General features: G+C 42.3%; 1 protein-coding gene across 2 annotated transcripts in view; it reads right to left on the bottom strand.

Moving 5' to 3' along the window:
- Window positions 1-1,780: 1,780 nt before the first annotated feature.
- Window positions 1,781-24,384, bottom strand: part of LOC133539095 (translation initiation factor IF-2, mitochondrial-like) — a 26,178-nt gene continuing 3,574 nt past the window's right edge. Inside the window, exons 2-14 of one of the 2 annotated variants that reach the window (XM_061881152.1) lie at window positions 22,851-22,966; window positions 22,628-22,796; window positions 16,130-16,301; window positions 15,896-16,056; window positions 15,657-15,836; window positions 15,461-15,600; window positions 15,275-15,399; window positions 5,048-5,252; window positions 4,736-4,982; window positions 4,531-4,671; window positions 4,314-4,478; window positions 4,109-4,249; window positions 1,781-3,989 (exon numbers count right to left, since the gene is read on the bottom strand). In XM_061881152.1, the coding sequence (XP_061737136.1) occupies window positions 3,820-3,989; window positions 4,109-4,249; window positions 4,314-4,478; window positions 4,531-4,671; window positions 4,736-4,982; window positions 5,048-5,252; window positions 15,275-15,399; window positions 15,461-15,600; window positions 15,657-15,836; window positions 15,896-16,056; window positions 16,130-16,301; window positions 22,628-22,796; window positions 22,851-22,964 (2,130 nt within the window). In that variant the 5' untranslated portion in view covers window positions 22,965-22,966 and the 3' untranslated portion in view covers window positions 1,781-3,819. The remainder of the gene's footprint in view (window positions 3,990-4,108; window positions 4,250-4,313; window positions 4,479-4,530; window positions 4,672-4,735; window positions 4,983-5,047; window positions 5,253-15,274; window positions 15,400-15,460; window positions 15,601-15,656; window positions 15,837-15,895; window positions 16,057-16,129; window positions 16,302-22,627; window positions 22,797-22,850; window positions 22,967-24,384) is intronic. The other variant, XM_061881153.1, reaches the window with a different exon arrangement.

Here is a 24,384-nt window from a genome sequence, read left to right as displayed (position 1 = left end):
CAGCCCTGACAACCACGCATGTCAGCCCTGACAACCACGCATGTCAGCCCTGACAACCACTTCTGACAGCCCTGACAACCACGCATGTCAGCCCTGACCACCACGCATGTCAGCCCTGACCACCACTTCTGACAACCCTGACAACAACGCATGTCAGCCCTGACAACCACTTCTGTCAGCCCTGACAACCACTTCTGACCACCCTGACAACCACTTCTGTCAGCCCTGACAACCACGCATGTCAGCCCTGACAACCACGCATGTCAGCCCTGACAACCACGCATGTCAGCCCTGACAACCACGCATGTCAGCCCTGACAATCACGCATGTCAGCCCTGACAATCACGCATGTCAGCCCTGACAACCACTTCTGTCAGCCCTGACAACCACTTCTGCCAGCCCTGACAACCACGCATGTCAGCCCTGACAACCACTACTGTCCTGAACCGCCTTCTCCCAGTGGTAAGAGTATGTCAGTGATCCACAATCTTCCTGGTTTGACATGGTGTGTAAAGGTGGCATAGGTCCATGAGCCAAGAGAACAGGTTCTGGTTTTTTTACATTTCAGGACGGTTTCAAAAGGATCAAAAACGTTTTAAAAGCAACTTAAGCTTAAAAATTGTACCTGTTTTTTTAAAGAGATGTCTTTGCCTTTTAGATTTCTTCTGTGGGCAGCGTTGGAGGCCAGGATGTGAAGCGGGTGACCTGGAACATCCTGGGCAGGATCTTCAGCGATGAGGTTTCACATCAAATTAATTGGAAGGGTGTCAACAACAAAAAGGCCTTTAGCAGGATGGCAACAAAGACCTTGCTTTTCAGTAAGTATATCATTCAGAGTAATATCACATACGTTCAAAGTCAATAGTGGAGGCAGCGGAATCATTCCTATTGGTTATAAGTTCAGTGACGTGTGTTCCGGTCTGCACTCGGCTATTTATATGATGTGAGGTCTTGCTAATAGGCCTACACCAATACAAACATAGAATGATAGTACAAATATAAGAAAACATGAAATGTCAACTTCCCAAAGTTGGGTTATGGATATTTATTTATGGCAATGCATATTTACAAATATGCATTGCTTAAGCTAAGCTTAGGCCTGCTGTAGTACGGCCATAGTGATATATCACTGGGATAAAATAGGAAACTAACACTAGGAGAAAAAGAAGAGAAACGGCAGATCAACTGGTCTAAAAAGGAGGTCTATTTAAAGGCTAGAGTATACAGATGAGTTTTAAGGTGAGACTTAAATGCTTCTACTGAGGTAGCATCTCGAACTGTTACCGGGAGGACATTCCAGAGTACTGAGCCCGAAATGAAAACGCTCTATAGCCCGCAGACTTTTTTTTGGCTCTAGGAATCACTAATAAGCTGCAGTCTTTTGAAGGCAGATTTCTTGCCGGGACATATGGTACAATACAATCGGCAAGATAGGATGGAGCTAGACCGTGTAGTATTTTATACCTAAGTAGTAAAACCTTAAAGTCACATCTTAAGTGCACAGGAAGCCAGTGCAGGTGAGCCAGTATAGGTATATATGTATGTATATATGTATATAAAGGTATATACAGTATAGGTATATATGTATGTATTATATGTATATAAAGGTATATACAGTATAGGTATATATGTATGTATATAAAGGTATATACAGTATAGGTATATATATGTATGTATATAAAGGTATATATAGTATAGGTATATATGTATGTATATAAAGGTATATACAGTATAGGTATATAAGTATGTATATACATAACTATCTCAGCAAATTAGAATATTGTGAAAAAGTCCTTTAGTTTCTGTAATGCAACTAAAAACATGAAAATGTCATACATTCTGGATTCATTACACATCAACTGAAATATTGCAAGCCTTTTAATTATTTTAATATTGCTGATTATTGCATACAGCTTAAGAAAACTCAAAAATCCTATCCCAACAAATTAGAATATTTCCTCAGACCAAGTAAAAAAAAAAGATTTATAAGAGCAAAACAAAATCAAACATTTGAAAATGTCAATTAATGCACTCAGTACTTGGTTGGGAATCATTTTGCAGGGATTACTGCATCAATGCAGCGTGGCATGGAGGCAATTAGCCTGTGGCATTGCTGAGGTGTTATGGATGCCCAGGATGCTTCAATAGCGTCCTTTAGCTCATTTGCATTATTGGGTCTGGTGTCTTTCAGCTTCTTCTTCACAAATCCTTGAGCAATCCCTGATCATTGTATTCCGTTAATATTTACATCTAACACAATTTCCCAACTCATATGGAAACGGGGTTTGTATGTATATATATTTTAAGCCACAGTAACATTCCACACAGGTTGAAAAGTAACACTGTATTGGCATATACGAAGAAAAAAAAATGTACCTGGAGTGATTATTTGACGTACCACAATCAATTAAAATGTATTTACATATTGGAGGATGCGGGAAGAACTGTGGATTACATCGAACTGTCTAACCCACAGTTTTGAGGACCAGTCATAGACAATTTTAGAGTGAAAAGCTAATTTTATTTTCACTCGCATACAAATCATTTTAACTTGGATTTTTTTCCCTGGCTTCGAGACTCTCCCGAAGATCACTGCAGGAAGACACAAGTAACTCCCTTTTTTGTCTCATGGACACACACCTGTTGTTGTGAACTTTGGACTAGCGACAGCAAATACATCAAGGCCGCGGAACAGAAACACACTATAGGCTTATATACACACACATCCACAAAAAAATATACGCCACGCATACACCCTCCTGTCCCCCAACCCAATGCCCTCGACACAATCCCGTAGGGGTGATGAATGATGGTCAGCGCCTGAGAGCTGCGACCTACCACCATGACCTTGAACTACCTTCCCTCTGTTGCTAGATATCTGGAAATGTATGTTGTAATATGTATATGTGCTTTGCTATGGAGGTTTTATCTCACTCCGAACTGGGCCCCCTTAGGAGCCCAGTCTGGATTGTATTTTTTTTACTCATCCTTCCCTAGCGTGGACCTTTTTCCCCATATTATGGCCACCCATCAGTGTTCTTGTTCTGTAACCCTGTACACTGTTTCTTTGTCTAATCTTCAACAGGTTTGTGCTGAAAACAAAGTTTTGTTGTACTTGTGCAATGACAGTAACGACCTACCTACCTAGCCACTAATCACAAACGTCTCAAAGGGCTGCACAAGTTACAACGACATCCAGGGCTCAGATCCCACTTCAGGGCAAGAAAAAAGTCAGCCCAATGGGAACAACCACAATCCTTGGAATGGACTGCAGATGTGGAGACTTTGAACAGCTAGCACTTCATCTCTCCATGCATGAAGGGGGGGCAAAACAGAAAAGAAAGACGGGAGATCAACTTTTCTAAAAGGGCTCGATTTAAAGTATACAATTGAGTTTTGAAATTGGACTTAAATGCTTCTACTCGATGGAGCCTATGTACCACTAGTGGCGCGCGCGCACGCACACACACACACACACACACACACACACACACACACACACACACACACACACACACACACACACACACACACACACACACACACACACACACACACACAATGGTTCTCAAACTTTATCTGTCAGGCTCCCCTTCAGATGAGAAATACCCATAGTGAAGAAGAATGGTTACACTGGGAAGCAGTTGTGAAGAAGAAGTGGTTTTGGTCTGCAGAGGAAGTGTTTGGAAGCCAAGAGCATGCTGAAGCCCAGAAGGCCACGCCCCCCCAAGAGGCGTCCACAGGTAAGAACTCCTCCTCCTGGTGAGTGTGTTCAACAGTGGAAGCGTTTGTGTCTGGAGGTTGTCAAGCAGGAAATGATCAAAAGCCGGGGTCCCAGGTGGTGACCTGCGGCACGTCCAGCTCCTCCAAACATTGGATGACGTCGCCAACGTTGAACGCCACGTCGGAGTCCAGTGACAGGCCGCACTCCATTCCCGCCTTCACCACACCCACCTCGTCTTTGTGGTGCTTCAACCCCACCAGAGAACCTGCACGGCAACACTTGTTAACTGACCGTGCTTTTATTTTGAAGGAGGCTCTCCAGAGAACCTGCACGGCAACACTTGTCAACTGACCGTGATTTTATTTTGAAGGAGGCTCTACTCACCTTCCCACAGCGTCTCTCCGCCTCGAAGCAGACGGAAGCGCAGCTGGCGATTGAGCTGACCTTTGTGAACGCGACAGCCAGCCACCGCCATCTTCTTCTTGCCCTGCGTCACATGGAACACCGCCAGCACCGCCGCCTCACCTGGTGGGCGGAGCAAGGGTTCCACGCCGAGGAAGTGCTGAGCAATGATGCTGCGATAACTCACCCACAGCGTTGTGATGTAGGAGTGGCGGCAACTTGCTGTTAAGATCCGCCTTCAGCTGCTCAACCAGCTGGTAGATGATGGCGTTGAGCTTCAGTGGGACACTCTGCCTCTCCGCCATCTGCTGGATGGACTTGCTGGCCGCCACGTTGAAGCCGTACACGCTGCCTGCGGAGGAGCGCCGTCACCCGGAGTCAAGTGGCACACCGCAGGCTCCTACCTCCAAAAGTCACCGCCATGTTGAGGTCATTTTCGGAGACGTCGCCGATGCCAGAGTGAACCACCGCCAGTCCACACTGGTCCTGGGCGTCGTAGGTGTCCACAATACTCAAGATTGCCTCCAAAGAGCCGTCCACATCAGCTGTGGGCGTGCAACAGGAAGAGGAGGTGAAGAAGGAAGATGGCGCGAAGGCGGCGGCTGGTACCTTTGATGATGAGCGGCAGGCTGAGGTCGGCGTGGGACGTCTTCTCGCTGGGCCTCAGCTTGCCCTTGGTGTTTTGGTACTGGAGGAAGTTCCTTTGGCGCCAGGAGAGGTGGGTCAGCCCCTCCCTCTGCTTCCTGTACTCATCCAGGTGTTCTTTCTGTTTCACTTGGATGACGCTTTGCTCCGCCCTCATCCTCTGAAGCTCCGCCTCTCGGTTCCTCCAGTCCACCACCTCTCTGGCTCGCTGCTGTAGACAGAAGCACCACGTCCTCACCTGGGCCTCACCACCTAGAAGGGGCGTGGCTTCCTGACCTCAGACTCCACCTCCAAGATGGAATCGCCGGCAGGCGGAAGCTCCTTCCAGCCCATCACCTCCACCGCCATGCTTGGCCCCGCCTCTTTGACCACTCGGCCCTTCTCGTCAAACAGGTAGCGCACCTTTGCCCAAGTCCTCCCTGCCACCAGGACACAGCCTCGCTTCAGCGTCCCCCGCTGGACGATGGCAGTCGTGGCGGGACTGCAGCAACAAGATGAAGCAGGATATGGATTTCAGCAACTGCCTGTTTAAATGGATCCCCAGGCGTCTATATACACACACACACGTGTGTGTATATATATATATATATATATATATATATATATATATATATATATATATATATATATATATATATATATATATATATATATACAGTGGGGCAAAAAAGTATTTAGTCAGCCAGCGATTGTGCAAGTTCTCCCACTTAAAATGATGACAGAGATCTGTAATCTTCATCATAGGTACACTTCAACTGTGAAAGACAGAATGTGAAAAAAAAATCCAGGAATTCACATTGTAGGAATTTTAAAAAATGTATTTGTAAATTATGATGGAAAATAAGTATTCGGTCAATAACAAAAATTCAACTCAATACTTTGTAATATAACCTTTGTTGGCAATAACCGAGATCAAAGGATTACTATAGGTCTTTACCAGGTTTGCACACACAGTAGCTGGTATTTTGGGCCATTCCTCTATGCAGATCTTCTCAAGAGCATTGATGTTTTGGGGCTGTCGCTGAGCAACACAGACTTTCAACTCCCTCCACAGATTTTCTATGGGGTTGAGGTCTGGAGACTGGCTAGGTCACTCCAGGACTTTCAAATGCTTCTTACAGAGTCACTCCTTCATTGCCCAGGCGGTGTGTTTGGGATCATTGTCATGCTGGAAGACCCAGCCACGTTTCATCTTCAAAGCTCTCACTGATGGAAGAAGGTTTTGGCTCAAAATCTCACGATACATGGCCCCCTTCATTCTTTCCTTAACACGGATCAATCGTCCTGTCCCCTTAGCAGAAAAACAACCCCAAAGCATGATGTTTCCACCCCCATGCTTCACAGCAGGTATGGTGTTCTTGGGATGGTGTTCCTGGGATGCAACTCAGTATTTTTTTCCTCCAAACACGACGAGTTGAGTTTATACCAAAAAGTTGTATTTTGGTTTCATCTGACCACATGACATTCTCCCAATCCTCTGCTGTATCATCCATGTGCTCTCTGGCAAACTTCAGACGGGCCTGGACATGCACTGGCTTAAGCAGGGGGACACGTCTGGTACTGCAGGATTTCATTCCCTGTCGGCGTAGTGTGTTACTGATGGTAACCTTTGTTACTTTGGTCCCAGCTCTCTGCAGGTCATTCACCAAGTCTCCCCGTGTGATTCTGGGATTTTTGCTCTTCGTTCTCATGATCATTGTGACCCCAAGGGATGAGATCTTGCGTGGAGCCCCAGATCGAGGGAGATTATCGGTGGTCTGGTATGTCTTCCATTTTCTGATAATTGCTCCCACAGTTGATTTTTTCACACCAAGCTGCTTGCCTATTGTATATTCACTCTTCCCAGTCTGGTGCAGGTCTACAATTCTTTTCCTGGTGTCCTTCGACAGCTCTTTGGTCTTGGCAATAGTGGAGTTTGGAGTCTGACTGTTTGAGGCCGTGGACAGGTGTCATTTATACAGATAACAATTTCAAACAGGTTCCATTAATACAGGTAACGAGTGGAGGACAGAAGAGCTTCTTAAAGAAGAAGTTACAGGTCTGTGAGAGCCACAGATCTTCCTTGTTTGAAGTGACCAAATACTTATTTTCCACCATAATTTACAAATAAATTCTTTAAAATTCCGACAATGTGAATTCCTGGATTTTTTTTCACATTCTGTCTCTCACAGTTGAAGTGTACCTATGATGAAAATTACAGACCTCTGTCATCTTTTTAAGTGGGAGAACTTGCACAATCGCTGGCTGACTAAATACTTTTTTTGCCCCACTGCATATATATATATATATATATATATATATACATATACACACACACAAACACATATATAGGTATATACAGAACTGTCTCAAAAAATTAGAATATTGTGATAAAGTCCTTTATTTTCTGTATTGCAACTAAAACATGAAAATGTCATACATTCTGGATTCATTACACACCAACAGAAATATTGCAAGCCTTTTATTATTTTAATATTGCTGATTATGGCATACAGCTTTTTTAATTGGTCTGAGGAAATATTGTAATTTCTTTAGATAGGATTTTTGAGTTTTCTTAAGCTGTATGCCATAATCAGCAATATTAAAATATCAATCAATCAATATTTATTAATATAGCCCTAAATCACAAATGTCTCAAAGGACTGTACAAACCACTATGACTACGACAAATAATAAAAAAATAATAAAAGGCTTGCAATATTTCAGTTGATGTGTAATGAATCCAGAATGTATGACATTTTCATGTTTTTAGCTGCATTACAGAAAATAAAGGACTTTATCACAATATTCTAATTTTCTGAGAAAGTCCTGTATGTATGTATATTAAATATATATATATAAATATATATATATATAAGTATATACATATATATATACATATACATATGTGTGTATATATACATATATATATATATATATATATATATATATACACATTATATATATATATATATGTACATGTGTGTGTGTGTGTGTATATATATATATATATATATATATATATATATATATATATATGTGTACACACATATATGCATATATGTATATATATATATATATATATATATATATATATATGTATATATACACACACATATGTACACACACACACACACACACACACACACACACACAGGTGCTGGTCATATTATTAGAATATCATGAAAAAGTTGATTTATTTCATTAAATCCATTTAGAAAGTCAAACTTGTAGAATGTATACATTCATTCCAAACAGACTGATACATTTCAAGTGTTTTTTGCCAATAAGGAGATGATTATAGCTGACAACCAATGAAAACCCTAAATTCAACGTCTCAGAAAATTTGAATATGGTGAAAAGGTCAGATATTGAAGACACCTGGTGCCACACTCTAATTAGCTAACTAACTCAAAACACCTGGAAAAGCCTTTAAATGGTCTCTCGTTTTGATTCTGTATGACACACAATCATGGGGAAGACTGCTGACTTGACAACTGTCCAAAAGATGACCATTGATACTTTAAAGAAGGAGGGCAAGACACAAAAGGTCATTGCCAAAAAGGTTAAATGTTCCAGAGCTCTGTGTCCAAGCACATTAATAGAGAGGCGAAGGGAAGACAAAGATATGGTAGAAAAAAGTGTACAAGCAAGAGGGATAACCGCGCCCTGGACAAAACCGATTCAAAAATGTGGGGGAGATCCACAAAGAGTGGACTGCAGGTGGAGTCAGTGCTTCAAGGACCACCACGCACCGACGTATGCAAGATATGGGCTTCAGCTGTCGCATTCCTTGTGTAAAGCCACTCTTGAATAAGAGACAACGTCAAAAGTGTCTCACCTGGGCTCAAGACAAAAAGGACTGGACTGCTGCTGAGTGGTCCAAAGTTATGTTTTCAGATGAAAGTAAATTTTGTATCTCCTTTGGAAATCAAGGTCCCAGAGTCTGGAGGAAGACAGGACAGGCACAGAATCCACGTTGCCTGAAGTCCAGTGTCAAATTTCCACAATGGGTAATGGTCTGGGGTGCCATGTCATCTGCTGGTGTTGGTCCACTGTGTTTCCTGAGGTCTAGGGTCAATGCAGCAGTCTACCAGGAAGTTTTACAACACTTTATGCTGCCTGCCGCCGACCAATTTTATGGAAGTGAAGATTTCAATTTCCAACATGACTTGGCACCTGCACACAGTGCCAAATCCACCAGTACCTGGTTTAAGGACCATGGTATCCCTCTTCTTGATTGGCCTGCAAACTCACCTGACCTTAACGCCATAGAAAAGCTCTGGGGTATTGTGAAGCAGAAGATGCCAGATGCCAGAGCCAACAATGCTGAAGAGCTGAAGGCCACTATTAAAGCAAGCTGGACTCTCATAACACCTGAGGAGTGCAACAGACTGGTGGACTTCATGCCACGCCGTATTGCTGCAGCAATTCAGGCAAAAGGAGCTGCAACTAAGTATTGATTGCCGTACATGCTGAAACTTTCCATGTTCATACTTTTCAGTTGGTCTACATTTCTAAAAAATATTTTTTGGTACTAGTCGGAACAAATATTGTAATTTTCTGAGATACGGAATTTGGGATTTTCAGTAATTGTCAGTACTAATCATCAAAATTTAAATAAATAAACATTTCAAATATATATCCCTATGTGTGTAATGAATTGATATAATATGTAAGTTTCACGTTCTGAATATAATTACTGAAATAAATCAACTTTTTCATGATATTCTAATATGAACAGCACCTGTATATACACACACATATACACACACATACACACACATACATATATAAATATATACACACACATAAATAAATACAAACATACACACACACACACACACACACACACATATATATATCTATATCTATATATATATATATATATCTAAATATAGATACATACATATATATATATCTATAGATATATCTACATGTAGATATATCTATAGATATATAGATATATCTACATATAGATATATCTATAGATATATAGCTCTACAGATATACATCTGTCTATCTATCGAGATAGCAACACGTGACAAAGAAGTTGGGAAAGGTGGCAATAAATACTGATAAAGTTGAGGAATGCTCATCAAACACTTATTTGGAACATCCCACAGGTGTGCAGGCTAATTGGGAACAGGTGGGTGCCATGATTGGGTATAAAAACAGCTTCCATGAAATGCTAAGTAATTCACAAACAAGGATGGGGTGAGGTTTACCACTTTGTAAGTAAATTGTCGAACAGTTTTAGAACAACATTTCTCAACGAGCTATTACTAGGAATTTTGGGATTTTACCATCTACGGTCCGTAAATCATCAAAAGGTTCAGAGAATCTGGAGAAATCACTGCACGTAAGCGATGATATTACGGACCTTTGAGCCCTTAGGTGGTACTGCATCAAAAACCGACATCAGTGTGTAAAAGATATCACCACATGGGCTCGGGAACACTACATAAAACCTCTGTCAGTAACTACAGTCGGTCGCTACATCTGTAAGATGAAGTTAAAACACTACTATGCAAAGCCAAACCCATTTATCAACAACACCCAGAAACGCCGCCGGCTTCACTGGGCCTAAGCTCATCTAAGATGGACTGATGAAAAGTGGAAAAGTGTTCTGTGGACTGACGAGTCCACATTTCAAATTATATTTGGAAACAGAGGACGTGGTGTCCTCCAGAACAAAGTGGTAAATAACCATCCGGATTATTATAGGCGCAAAGTTGAAAAGCCAGCATCTGTGATGGTATGGGGGTGCATTAGTGCCCAAGGCATGGGTAACTTACACATCTGTGAAGGCACCATTAATGCTGAAAGGTCCATACAGGTTTTGGAACAACATATGTTGTCATCCAAGCAACGTTATCATGGACGCCCCTGCTTATTTCAGCAAGACAATGCCAATCCACGTGTTACAACAGCGTGGCTTTGTAGTAAAAGAGTGCTGGTACTTTCCTGGCCCGCCTGCAGTCCAGACCTGTCTCCCATGGCAAATGTGTGGTGCATTATGAAGTGTAAAATAGGACAGCGGAGACCCCGGGCTGTTGAAGGACTGAAGCTCTACATAAAACAAGAACGGGAAAGAATTCCACTTTCAAAGCTTCGACAAATAGTTGAAGGCTCACAATTTTTCTGGGGGCATGACCCCCCAGAAAAATGTTGACATCTATGTTAGCTTAGGATACATTTCCTGCTATTTTGAGTCAAAATCGAGCAATATTTTCCTGACCCAAATTCCACATTTATTAGCAAATATTTTCATAAAAATGTATCATGTGATGAAATGTATGTATACAAGTTTACACATATATCAAATTCTTGCACGCTTTTGGATTATTTGGAATTCTTTGCCTTGTACTGATAACTAGGTCAACGCAGAGTAGAGATGTGCGGTTTGCGGTCTCATCCGCGGACGTGGTCGGGAGGGTGACATGACGAAAAAATAGATTTTAAATAGATTCGGGCGGGTGGCGGTTGGAACATTCGGAAAAATATATATACATAGTTAAAATGTCATGTTGAAAATGTTCATTTAGCCTACTGACGTGTATTTATAAATGGTTGATTTATATAGGCTAGTAAGTAAAGTGTTGTACCTGACATCACTTGATGGTACAATCCATATAACACGTCACAGACGAGGTCACGCTAACATCACGTGACACCTCTGATGAAGGCTGACAACACTTGATGGTACAATCCATATAACACGTCACAGACGAGGTCACGCTAACATCACGTGACACCTCTGATGAAGGCTGACAACACTTGATGGTACAATCCATATAACACGTCACAGACAAGGTCACGCTAACATCACGTGACACCTCTGATGAAGGCTGACAACACTTGATGGTACAATCCATATAACACGTCACAGACGAGGTCACGCTAACATCACGTGACAACTCTGATGAAGGCTGACAACACTTGATGGTACAATCCATATAACACGTCACAGACGAGGTCACGCTAACATCACGTGACACCTCTGATGAAGGCTGACAACACTTGATGGTACAATCCATATAACACGTCACAGACGAGGTCACGCTAACATCACGTGACACCTCTGATGAAGGCTGACAACACTTGATGGTACAATCCATATAACACGTCACAGACAAGGTCACGCTACCATCACGTGACACCTCTGATGAAGGCTGACAACACTTGATGGTACAATCCATATAACACGTCACAGACAAGGTCACGCTAACATCACGTGACAACTCTGATGAAGGCTGACAACACTTGATGGTACAATCCATGTAACACGTCACAGACGAGGTCACGCTAACATCACGTGACACCTTTGATGAAGGCTGACAACACTTGATGGTACAATCCATATAACACGTCACAGACAAGGTCACGCTACCATCACGTGACACCTCTGATGAAGGCTGACAACACTTGATGGTACAATCCATGTAACACGTCACAGACGAGGTCACGCTAACATCACGTGACACCTTTGATGAAGGCTGACAACACTTGATGGTACAATCCATATAACACGTCACAGACAAGGTCACGCTAACATCACGTGACACCTCTGATGAAGGCTGACAACACTTGATGGTACAATCCATATAACACGTCACAGACGAGGTCACGCTAACATCACGTGACACCTCTGATGAAGGCTGACAACACTTGATGGTACAATCCATATAACACGTCACAGACATGGTCACGCTAACATCACGTGACAACTCTGATGAAGGCTGACAACACTTGATGGTACAATCCATGTAACACGTCACAGACAAGGTCACGCTAACATCACGTGACACCTTTGATGAAGGCTGACAACACTTGATGGTACAATCCATATAACACGTCACAGACAAGGTCACGCTAACATCACGTGACACCTCTGATGAAGGCTGACAACACTTGATGGTACAATCCATATAACACGTCACAGACGAGGTCACGCTAACATCACGTGACACCTTTGATGAAGGCTGACAACACTTGATGGTACAATCCATATAACACGTCACAGACAAGGTCACGCTAACATCACGTGACACCTCTGATGAAGGCTGACAACACTTGATGGTACAATCCATATAACACGTCACAGACGAGGTCACGCTAACATCACGTGACACCTCTGATGAAGGCTGACAACACTTGATGGTACAATCCATGTAACACGTCACAGACGAGGTCACGCTAACATCACGTGACACCTTTGATGAAGGCTGACAACACTTGATGGTACAATCCATATAACACGTCACAGACAAGGTCACGCTAACATCACGTGACACCTCTGATGAAGGCTGACAACACTTGATGGTACAATCCATATAACACGTCACAGACGAGGTCACGCTAACATCACGTGACACCTCTGATGAAGGCTGACAACACTTGATGGTACAATCCATATAACACGTCACAGACATGGTCACGCTAACATCACGTGACAACTCTGATGAAGGCTGACAACACTTGATGGTACAATCCATGTAACACGTCACAGACAAGGTCACGCTAACATCACGTGACACCTTTGATGAAGGCTGACAACACTTGATGGTACAATCCATATAACACGTCACAGACAAGGTCACGCTAACATCACGTGACACCTCTGATGAAGGCTGACAACACTTGATGGTACAATCCATATAACACGTCACAGACGAGGTCACGCTAACATCACGTGACACCTCTGATGAAGGCTGACAACACTTGATGGTACAATCCATGTAACACGTCACAGACAAGGTCACGCTAACATCACGTGACACCTTTGATGAAGGCTGACAACACTTGATGGTACAATCCATATAACACGTCACAGACAAGGTCACGCTAACATCACGTGACACCTCTGATGAAGGCTGACAACACTTGATGGTACAATCCATATAACACGTCACAGACAAGGTCACGCTAACATCACGTGACACCTCTGATGAAGGCTGACAACACTTGATGGTACAATCCATATAACACGTCACAGACAAGGTCACGCTACCATCACGTGACACCTCTGATGAAGGCTGACATCACTTGATGGTACAATCCATATAACACGTCACAGACAAGGTCACGCTAACATCACGTGACACCTCTGATGAAGGCTGACAACACTTGATGGTACAATCCATATAACACGTCACAGACAAGGTCACGCTAACATCACGTGACACCTCTGATGAAGGCTGACAACACTTGATGGTACAATCCATATAACACGTCACAGATGACGTCCCGCTAACATCACGTGACACCTCTGATGAAGGCTGACAACACTTGATGGTACAATCCATGTAACACGTCACAGACGAGGTCACGCTAACATCACGTGACACCTCTGATGAAGGCTGACAACACTTGATGGTACAATCCATATAACACGTCACAGACAAGGTCACGCTAACATCACGTGACACCTCTGATGAAGGCTGACAACACTTGATGGTACAATCCATATAACACGTCACAGATGACGTCCCGCTAACATCACGTGACACCTCTGATGAAGGCTGACAACACTTGATGGTACAATACATGTAACACGTCACAGACAAGGTCACGCTACCATCACGTGACACCTCTGATGAAGGCTGACATCACTTGATGGTACAATCCATGTAACACGTCACAGACAAGGTCACGCTAACATCACGTGACACCTCTGATGAAGGCTGACAACACTTGATGGTACAATCCATATAACACGTCACAGACGAGGTCACGCTAACATCACGTGACACCTCTGATGAAGGCTGACAACACTTGATGGTACAATCCATATAACACGTCACAGACGAGGTCACGCTAACATCACGTGACACCTCTGATGAAGGCTGACAACACTTCGATTAAAATTTTTAATCGTTGCCCAGCCTTTATATATATATATATATATATATATATATATATATATATATATATATATATATATATATATATATATATATATATATATATATATATATATATATATATATATAAAGGCTGGGCAACGATTAAAAATTTTAATCGAAGTGTTGTATATATATATATATATATATATATATATATATATATATATATATATATATATATATATATATATATATATATATATATATATATATATATATATATATATATATATATATATATGTCCGCGCGCGCGCACACACGCACACACAGTGGAGCATCACAACCCCCCCCGAACAGGCGGGAGCAGGCCAGCCATCCCAGTGATAGCATGCACCAGGAGGTCATGGAAGGCAAGTACATCCCTAACTGCATTGCCAGTCAGGTTGATGTGTGGCCACCTGCCTTAAGACAGCTGTGTCAGGTTGGCAATCACTGCTTGCTTAAACAGAACCTCAGTGTATGAATCATCGTGTGGTTGGCTCCCATCGGGGACCCGATACACACATATACGTACATCCATTTAAATAAAGAAGAGTGCCATGATGGCAAAGCAACAGCAGCACAGTCTTGTTTAAGAGAGACACCATCTTGTTTCTATGTCCTTGCACTACTCACCCTCTGCCTTTGTCCGTGCGACTCTCGATGACCACGCCCTCCACTGGGCCATCAGGCTCCGCCTTCAGCTCCAGCACCTCTGCCAGGGCCAGCGTGGCCTCCACCAGAGCCAGCAGGTTGTCCCCCTGGCGACGAGCAGAGTGGGAGGTGGTGACTAGCGTCAGCAGGAGTTCCAGGTGTCCGTACCTTGAGGGCGGAGATGTGGATGGCCTGAACGTCTCCTCCCAACTCCTCGCAGACCACATCGTGAGCCAGGAGTTCCCGTTTGACCCTCTGAGGGTCGGCCTGAGGTTTGTCGCACTTGTTGACCGCCACGATGATTGGTACTGCAACACACAAGGATGCTCACGCCGCCGGTCAGCAGCTGTGGTGCGTACCTTACCTGCGGCCCGCTTGGCGTGCTGGATGGATTCCACCGTCTGTTTCATCACGCCGTCGTCGGCCGCCACCACCAGGATGACCAAGTCTGTGGCGTGGGCTCCACGCGCCCTCATGGCGGAGAAGGCGGCATGGCCGGGCGTGTCCAGGAAGGTGATGGTCTCACCTGTAGTGGGCAACTCCACTGCAAGACAAAAACACGGTGGGTTCCTCCATCAGTGTGGGCGGTTCTGAGTCCGATACCTCGGAAGGCTCCGATGTGCTGCGTGATGCCGCCGGCTTCCGTGGCGGCAATCTGGCTTTTCCTCAGACTATCCAGCAGCGTGGTCTTGCCGTGGTCCACGTGACCCATGATGGTCACCACTGGGGGGCGCGGCACCATTCTGCTCTGGTCCGCCGGAGGTCTGCGGGGGTCAGAGGTCAGCTGTTAGAACAGTTTGATGATGTCATAGCGTGATCAAAATGTGAACGGGTTACCGTGGCACGGCATCTCTGTACTCTCTTTCTGGGCTCTCTCGCAGTTTGGCCCATTGCATCTTCATTCCTGAGCGCTTCACCACCTCTTTGATCCACATATCGTCCAGAACCGAGTCTGGCTCCAGATAGTCCACATCCAGCGACGTATTCAGCAGCGCCTCCACAATGTGATCTACACACATCCAAAGTCTTGGTCTGTGACTTGTTGGAACTACTACAAGTGGAAAACACTGATCTGTATCAGAACAGTGCAAGACTGGACCCTAGACTTAGAGTGCTAATATCTAGTCTTGGACTTCGACTGATAATTTTACTTGTATTTTAAAACTTACAAATGTTGCTTAAAGTAATGAAGAATCCTTTGGATCAGAAACACTACGGACAGTTCTACTTCCGGTTAAAAGGTACAAAACAGGAATAACATATTTAACCCGCAGCACCTGCTGTGAGCAAACTCTTCGTAAAGATGGCGCCATAGCATAAACAATAATACACCTTTTAAGCGTAACATTTAAACCATTTCTTTCAAAACTAAACATTATGGCCATTAGCGAGGAAAAATCCATAAATTAGCCGCAACGTTTTATAAGGCGCACGGTTCAAAGCGTGGGAAAAAGACGCAATTTATTGTCCGGAAAATATACTACTAGCCTTATAAATGGAAACATTATTGTTTACATTTGTGTGTGTGACTCACATTATTGACATTTGTATGTGTCTCTCACTATATTGTTTACATTTGTGTGTGACTCACAATAATGTTTACATTTGTACGTGTGACTCACACTATTGTTTACATTTGTGTGTGACTCACTATATTGTTAACATATGTGTGTGTGCCTCACATTATTGCTTACATTTGTATGTGACTCACATTATTGTTTACATTTGTATGTGTGACTCACGTTATCGTTTACATTTGTATGTGTGACTCACATTATTGTTTACATTTGTATGTGTGACTCACATTATTGTTTACATTTGTATGTGTAACTCACATTGTTTACATTTGTATGTGTGCCTCACATTATTGTTTACATTTGTATGTGTGCCTCACATTATTGTTTACATTTGTATGTGTGACTCACATTATTGTTTACATTTGTATGTGTGACTCACGTTATTGTTTACATTTGTATGTGTGACTCACATTATTGTTTACATTTGTATGTGTGACTCACGTTGTTGTTTACATCTGTATGTGTGACTCACGTTATTTTTTACATTTGTATGTGTGACTCCCGTTATTGTTTAAATTTGTATGTGTGACTCACGTTATTGTTTACATTTGTATGTGTGACTCACATTATTGTTTACATTTGTATGTGTGACTCACATTATTGTTTACATCTGTATGTGTGACTCACATTATTGTTTACATCTGTATGTGTGACTCACGTTATTGTTTACATTTGTATGTGTGACTCACGTTATTGTTTACATTTGTATGTGTGACTCACATTATTGTTTACATTTGTATGTGTGACTCACATTATTGTTTACATTTGTATGTGTGACTCACATTATTGTTTACATTTGTATGTGTGACTCACATTATTGTTTACATTTGTATGTGTGACTCACATTATTGTTTACATTTGTATGTGTGACTCACATTATTGTTTACATTTGTATGTGTGACTCACATTGTATACAGACGTGTTTCTATTGTTGTGGCCTAAAACACATGAAATTGCCGCAGGAGAAAGTTTCATGTTTCAAGTCTTTTTTCCAGTAAGATTTAATCAACTTGCAAGATTATGAATTTGTAATAAATCTCCCATGAATGGCAGACAGACTTAGAAGTGGACACTAGATGGCAGTAATGACCACATGAAAGCAGAGTGGTGTATGAAGAGCGTGTGACCAACTCAAGGAGCAGCGCCATGTTTGCTACCAAGGACATCCAGTGAGGACATCAATGTGTCTCCATGTGGTTGTAAACATATACTTACAATAATTGTATTGACAAGGACATCCAGTGAGGACATCAATGTGTCTCCATGGGGTTGTAAACATATACTTACAATAATTGTACTGACAAGGACATCCAGTGAGGACATCCATGTGTCTCCATGTGGTTGTAAACATATACTTACAATAATTGTATTGACAAGGACATCCAGTGAGGACATCAATGTGTCTCCATGTGGTTGTAAACATATACTTACAATAATTGTACTGACAAGGACATCCAGTGAGGACATCAATGTGTCTCCATGTGGTTGTAAACATATACTTACAATAATTGTATTGACAAGGACATCCAGTGAGGACATCAATGTGTCTCCATGTGGTTGTAAACATATACTTACAATAATTGTACTGACAAGGACATCCAGTGAGGACATCAATGTGTCTCCATGTGGTTGTAAACATATACTTACAATAATTGTACTGACAAGGACATCCAGTGAGGACATCAAAGTGTCTCCATGTGGTTGTAAACGTACACTTACAATAATTGTAATGACAAGGACATCCAGTGAGGACATCAATGTGTCTCCATGTGGTTGTAAACATATACTTACAATAATTGTATTGACAAGGACATCCAGTGAGGACATCAATGTGTCTCCATGTGGTTGTAAACATATACATACAATAATTGTATTGACAAGGACATCCAGTGAGGACATCAATGTGTCTCCATGTGGTTGTAAACATATACTTACAATAATTGTACTGACAAGGACATCCAGTGAGGACATCAATGTGTCTCCATGTGGTTGTAAACATATACATACAATAATTGTATTGACAAGGACATCCAGTGAGGACATCAATGTGTCTCCATGTGGTTGTAAACATATACTTACAATAATTGTATTGACAAGGACATCCAGTGAGGACATCAATGTGTCTCCATGTGGTTGTAAACATATACTTACAATAATTGTACTGACAAGGACATCCAGTGAGGACATCAATGTGTCTCCATGTGGTTGTAAACATATACTTACAATAATTGTATTGACAAGGACATCCAGTGAGGACATCAATGTGTCTCCATGTGGTTGTAAACATACACTTACAATAATTGTACTGACAAAGACATCCAGTGAGGACATCAATGTGTCTCCATGTGGTTGTAAACATACACTTACAATAATTGTACTGACAAAGACATCCAGTGAGGACATCAATGTGTCTCCATGTGGTTGTAAACATGTACTTACAATAATTGTATTGACAAGGACATCCAGTGAGGACATCAATGTGTCTCCATGGGGTTGTAAACATATACTTACAATAATTGTACTGACACACACTGTGCTGCTACCTTTGCTGACCTCTCCAACACGCCTCAATAAAAGAAGTTATTAGCCCCATTGGGACAACATTGTCATCATCGTTTCACCAACAATCAAATTGTGACTTTTGTGCCAAGTGTGTGTCTGCCTCCAATGTATAGGTGTAGCAAACACATCACATGGGCTCAAAGTTGGTAGCAAACATGGCGCCCTGACTCCGACCAATTCTTGTACTGTTATTAGCCGTGTGAGCATCTTGGGAAGAATGCATTGCCTGCATTTCAACACATGATTTGACTTGAGATTCTCAACTAGCTGCCTCTTTGACACCTGTATTGTAGTACTCAGGGCTAGAGTGTGCGCCCTGAGATGGGCAGGTTGTAAGTTCAAACCCCAGCAGAGTCCTACCAAAGACTATGAAAATGGGAGCCATTACCTCTCAACATCAAGGGTTGGAATTGGGGGTTAAATCACCAAAAATGATTCCCGGGCGCGGCCACCGTTGCTGCTCACCGATCTCACCTCCCAGGGGGTGGACAAGGGTGATGGGTCAAATGCAGAGGACAAATTTAACCACACCTAGTGTTTGTGTGTGTGACAGTCATTGGTGCTTTAACTTTACTTAGATGTTTACAATATCACTTAGTGACATTGTTGTCATTATACATCACATTTATAGAACACCATGCAAAGAATATTGGGCAAGGCTCTCCTGTAGCCACACCTCCTCAGGTAATGTACTTCCTGTGTTTACATCACACATATAGACTCTTGGAAAAGTGTATTTCTTCCCATAATTCCATTCAAAAGGTTATAGATGGTAGATCCTGGGCCCACAACTTAAAGCAGTTGAAGTATTTAGTTGTCTATGTGTACATCATTTGGGCTCATCAGACCCAGGAAAACAGGATTTCAAAAAGAAATGAGAACAGTGTGAAGAAATGAGGCCAAATTTGACAGGACATGAATGTTTGAAAGTGTCACATCTACTCACTGCTTGACTTTGGTCCAAGTGTCTCAGTCAGGATTCATCTGACTTGACACCTGGCCAGAGGACCATCATTGATACCTGAAATGCTCTTTTCCTGGCTTTGATGAGCCCAAATGATGTACAGATAAACAACTAAACTGCTTTAGTTGTGGGCCCGGAATCTACAATCCATGGAAGTTTAGCCTTTTGAATGCAATTATGGAAATAAATACACTTTTCCATGATATTGTCATTTTTTGCAAAGGGTCTGTACACCTGCCGGCAGGCTCCTAATAAATAGGAAGAGAACACAACCTTCATTGTGATGTGAGCTAGCTAGCCAGCCTGTGTTCTCAGCAGTAATGGTACTAATTGAGATTTCAGAAAAGAAACAACTGCTAACCACAGAAATATATCCATAGTTGATGTAGCGCTTGCCTGACCCAGCGGGCTACATCAATAAAGTCTTTGGATCCATAAAGACTTGATTTATGGTCACCCACATGTCAACACAAGAAACACACTTGTGTGTTTACTAACCACACAAGACTACAAGAGTACCACTCGGGCTGGGCGATATATACGATATATCGCAGGTTTGTCTCTGTGCGATATAGAAAATGACTATATCCTAATATTTGATTATATGTTCTCACACCGTTGCTTTTAGCTGCGTGCATTACATTACTGCCCTGTCTCACTCCTTCTCGTCTGTCCTTCCTTTGGTCAATTGACTTACTTGTGATTTCCCTCTCTGCATGAAAGTTTCAAAGTAGCATATATGAATGCAGAATGAAGAAGGATGCTTGAATGTAGACACATAGAATCATCATACTGCTGTGATTATATGCATCAAGGGTTCATTCAAGGCCAAGGCAAAATATCGTAATATGTATCGTATATCGCAATATGGCGTAAAAATATCGCGATATTAATAAAAGCCAATATCGCCCAGCCCTAAGTACCACACAAGAAAACTATAAGAGTACCACACAAGAAGACTAGAAGAGTACCACAGGACAAGACTACAAGAGTACCACAGGACAAGACTACAAGAGTACCACAGAAGAAGACTAGAAGAGTACCACAGCAGAAGACTACAGGAGTACCACACAAGAAGACTAGAAGAGTACCACAGAAGAAGACTACAAGAGTACCACACAAGAAGACTACAAGAGTACCACAGAAGAAGACTACAAGAGTACCACAGAAGAAGACTACAAGAGTACCACACAAGAAGACTACAAGAGTACCACACAAGAAGACTACAAGAGTACCACAGAAGAAGACTAGAATAGTACCACAGCAGAAGACTACAAGAGTACCACACAAGAAGACTACAAGAGTACCACACAAGAAGACTACAAGAGTACCACACAAGAAGACTACAAGAGTACCACACAAGAAGACTACAAGAGTACCACAGAAGAAGACTACAAGAGTACCACACAAGAAGACTACAAGAGTACCACACAAAAAGACTACAAGAGTACCACAGAAGAAGACTAGAAGAGTACCACAGAAGAAGACTAGAAGAGTACCACAGCAGAAGACTACAAGAGTACCACAGAAGAAGACTACAAGAGTACCACACAAGAAGACTACAAGAGTACCACACAAGAAGACTACAAGAGTACCACAGAAGAAGACTACAAGAGTACCACAGAAGAAGACTACAAGAGTACCACACAAGAAGACTACAAGAGTACCACACAAAAAGACTACAAGAGTACCATAGAAGACTACAAGAGTACCACAGAAGAAGACTAGAAGAGTACCACAGCAGAAGACTACAAGAGTACCACAGAAGACTACAAGAGTACCACACAAGAAGACTACAAGAGTACCACACAAGAAGACTACAAGAGTACCACACAAGAAGACTACAAAAGTACCACACAAGAAGACTACAAGAGTACCACAGAAGACTACAAGGGTACCATACAAGAAGACTACAAGAGTACCACAGAAGAAGACTACAAGAGTACCACAGAAAAGACTACAAGGGTACCATACAAGAAGACTACAAGAGTACCACAGAAGAAGACTACAAGAGTACCACAGAAGAAGACTACAAGAGTACCACAGAAGAAGACTAGAAGAGTACCACAGAAGAAGACTACAAGAGTACCACAGAAGAAGACTACAAGAGTACCACAGAAGAAGACTACAAGAGTACCACAGAAGAAGACTACAAGAGTACCACAGCAGAAGACTACAAGAGTACCACAGAAGAAGACTACAAGAGTACCACAGAAGAAGACAAGTCCTCACCAAAGTCTCGGTCCATGGCGCGAGCGAGCTCCTCCACCGTCATATTCTTCCAGATTTCCACTTCCTGTTTGTTGCTGTTGACCTTAGGCCTCTGCTCCTTCCGGATTTCCACTTCCTTTTTTTTTTTGCTGTTGACCTTTGGCCTCTGCTCCTTCCTGTTACCTTTGACCTGCAGCAGGCCACAAGGTGAGGTCACGTGACAGCCCCGAGCTTCACAACTCACCTGCTTGGAGGCCAGCGTCCTGCAGGGGTGCAGGGGGGCGGGGCTTGTAGCCGGAAGTAGCGTTGGGTGCACCAGGCGGCCAACTCGGCGCACCAACGAAGAAATCATCATCATATCTGTCAGCAAAATAACATATTTTATTAACTAACTCTTTTATTGTTGAACTTGTCTGTTGCTCACTGAAGAAATCCTCATCATATCTGTCAGCAAAATAACATCTTTTATTAACTGACTTTTATTGTTGAACTTGTCCGTTGCTCACTGAAGAAATCATCATCATATCTGTCAGCAAAATAACATCTTTTATTAACTGACTTTTATTGTTGAACTTGTCCGTTGCTCACTGAAGAAATCATCATCATATCTGTCAGCAAAATAACATCTTTTATTAACTAACTCTTCCTGTTGAACTGGTTTGATGTGTAGAGCAGGGGTCCCCAACACGGTGCCCGCGGGCACCAGGTCGCCCGTAAGGACCAGATGAGTCGCCCGCTGGCCTATTCTAAAAATAACTCAAATAGCAGGTGTATCACATGTGTCAAATACATACAAACGGAGACTATTAGGCTCTTGACTTTCTATTCACTCTTTGCGCGCTTCCTAGTCACGTGACCGCCACAGTCCAATCAGCTGTAGTTTTATGGTGGTAGCCGGAAGTGACTGGTATGCTCTTGTTCTGTTTACTCTTCGGGAGATCGGTGCACGCTCCCTTGTCATGTGACCGCCGCGGTCCAATGAGTGGTGCTTATAAGCCGGTAGCAGGAAGTAGCCTGGACGTGAGAGGAGATCGATTGTATTTCTGCTGGAGGTAAGTTTTTAATTCTTGTTTTCAGCTGAAACATTGTGCTGACGGATTTTAAACTACATGCTTATTTGTGACGACCAGCGCCGGATCCTTTGTCATGAAGCTGTGTTTGACTGGAGAAGCTGAGTTGGTGCGTCCATATTTATGACAATAGCACCTTAAGCATGAATCTTTTTTCATTGCCACAGTCTTTGTGGCATATCCTCAATCCTCCATATAAAAGGCTTATGACGTCAATTAATGACTAATGATAACAATTGTCTATAGAATGTACTTTTAAATGTGTTTAGATAATAAGCAAGTTAAGTGCACTGACTTCTTTTTATTGCATATTGTGATTCTGATATGTTTATTGATTTATATTGTACAATATTGAGGAAATAACTAGAAATGATTGAATATTTATTATGAATACTAAATTATCAATCAATCAATCAATCAATGATTACTTATATAGCCCTAAATCACTAGTGTCTCAAAGGGCTGCACAAACCACCACGACATCCTCGGTAGGCCCACATAAGGGCAAGGAAAACTCACTAATATATTATGAATACTTGATAATGCAATTAGTGTTATTTAAGGAAGATCATTTGTGTACACATGGATTTATAAGAATAGTCCTGTCTTACACAAGCCAGGCTTCTCTTTTTGATGCCAGCTAGTCCAAGGATGGCTTTTGGAAGATTCCAGCCAGGAAGCTGAGCACAACCTGCTCTGTCTGGGCTG

This window comes from Nerophis ophidion, linkage group LG20 (assembly GCF_033978795.1).
Source record: "Nerophis ophidion isolate RoL-2023_Sa linkage group LG20, RoL_Noph_v1.0, whole genome shotgun sequence".
NCBI classification, from domain to species: domain Eukaryota; kingdom Metazoa; phylum Chordata; class Actinopteri; order Syngnathiformes; family Syngnathidae; genus Nerophis; species Nerophis ophidion.
The sequence above is the reverse complement of the archived record's forward strand: the minus strand, read 5'-3'. Positions and strand labels throughout refer to the sequence as shown.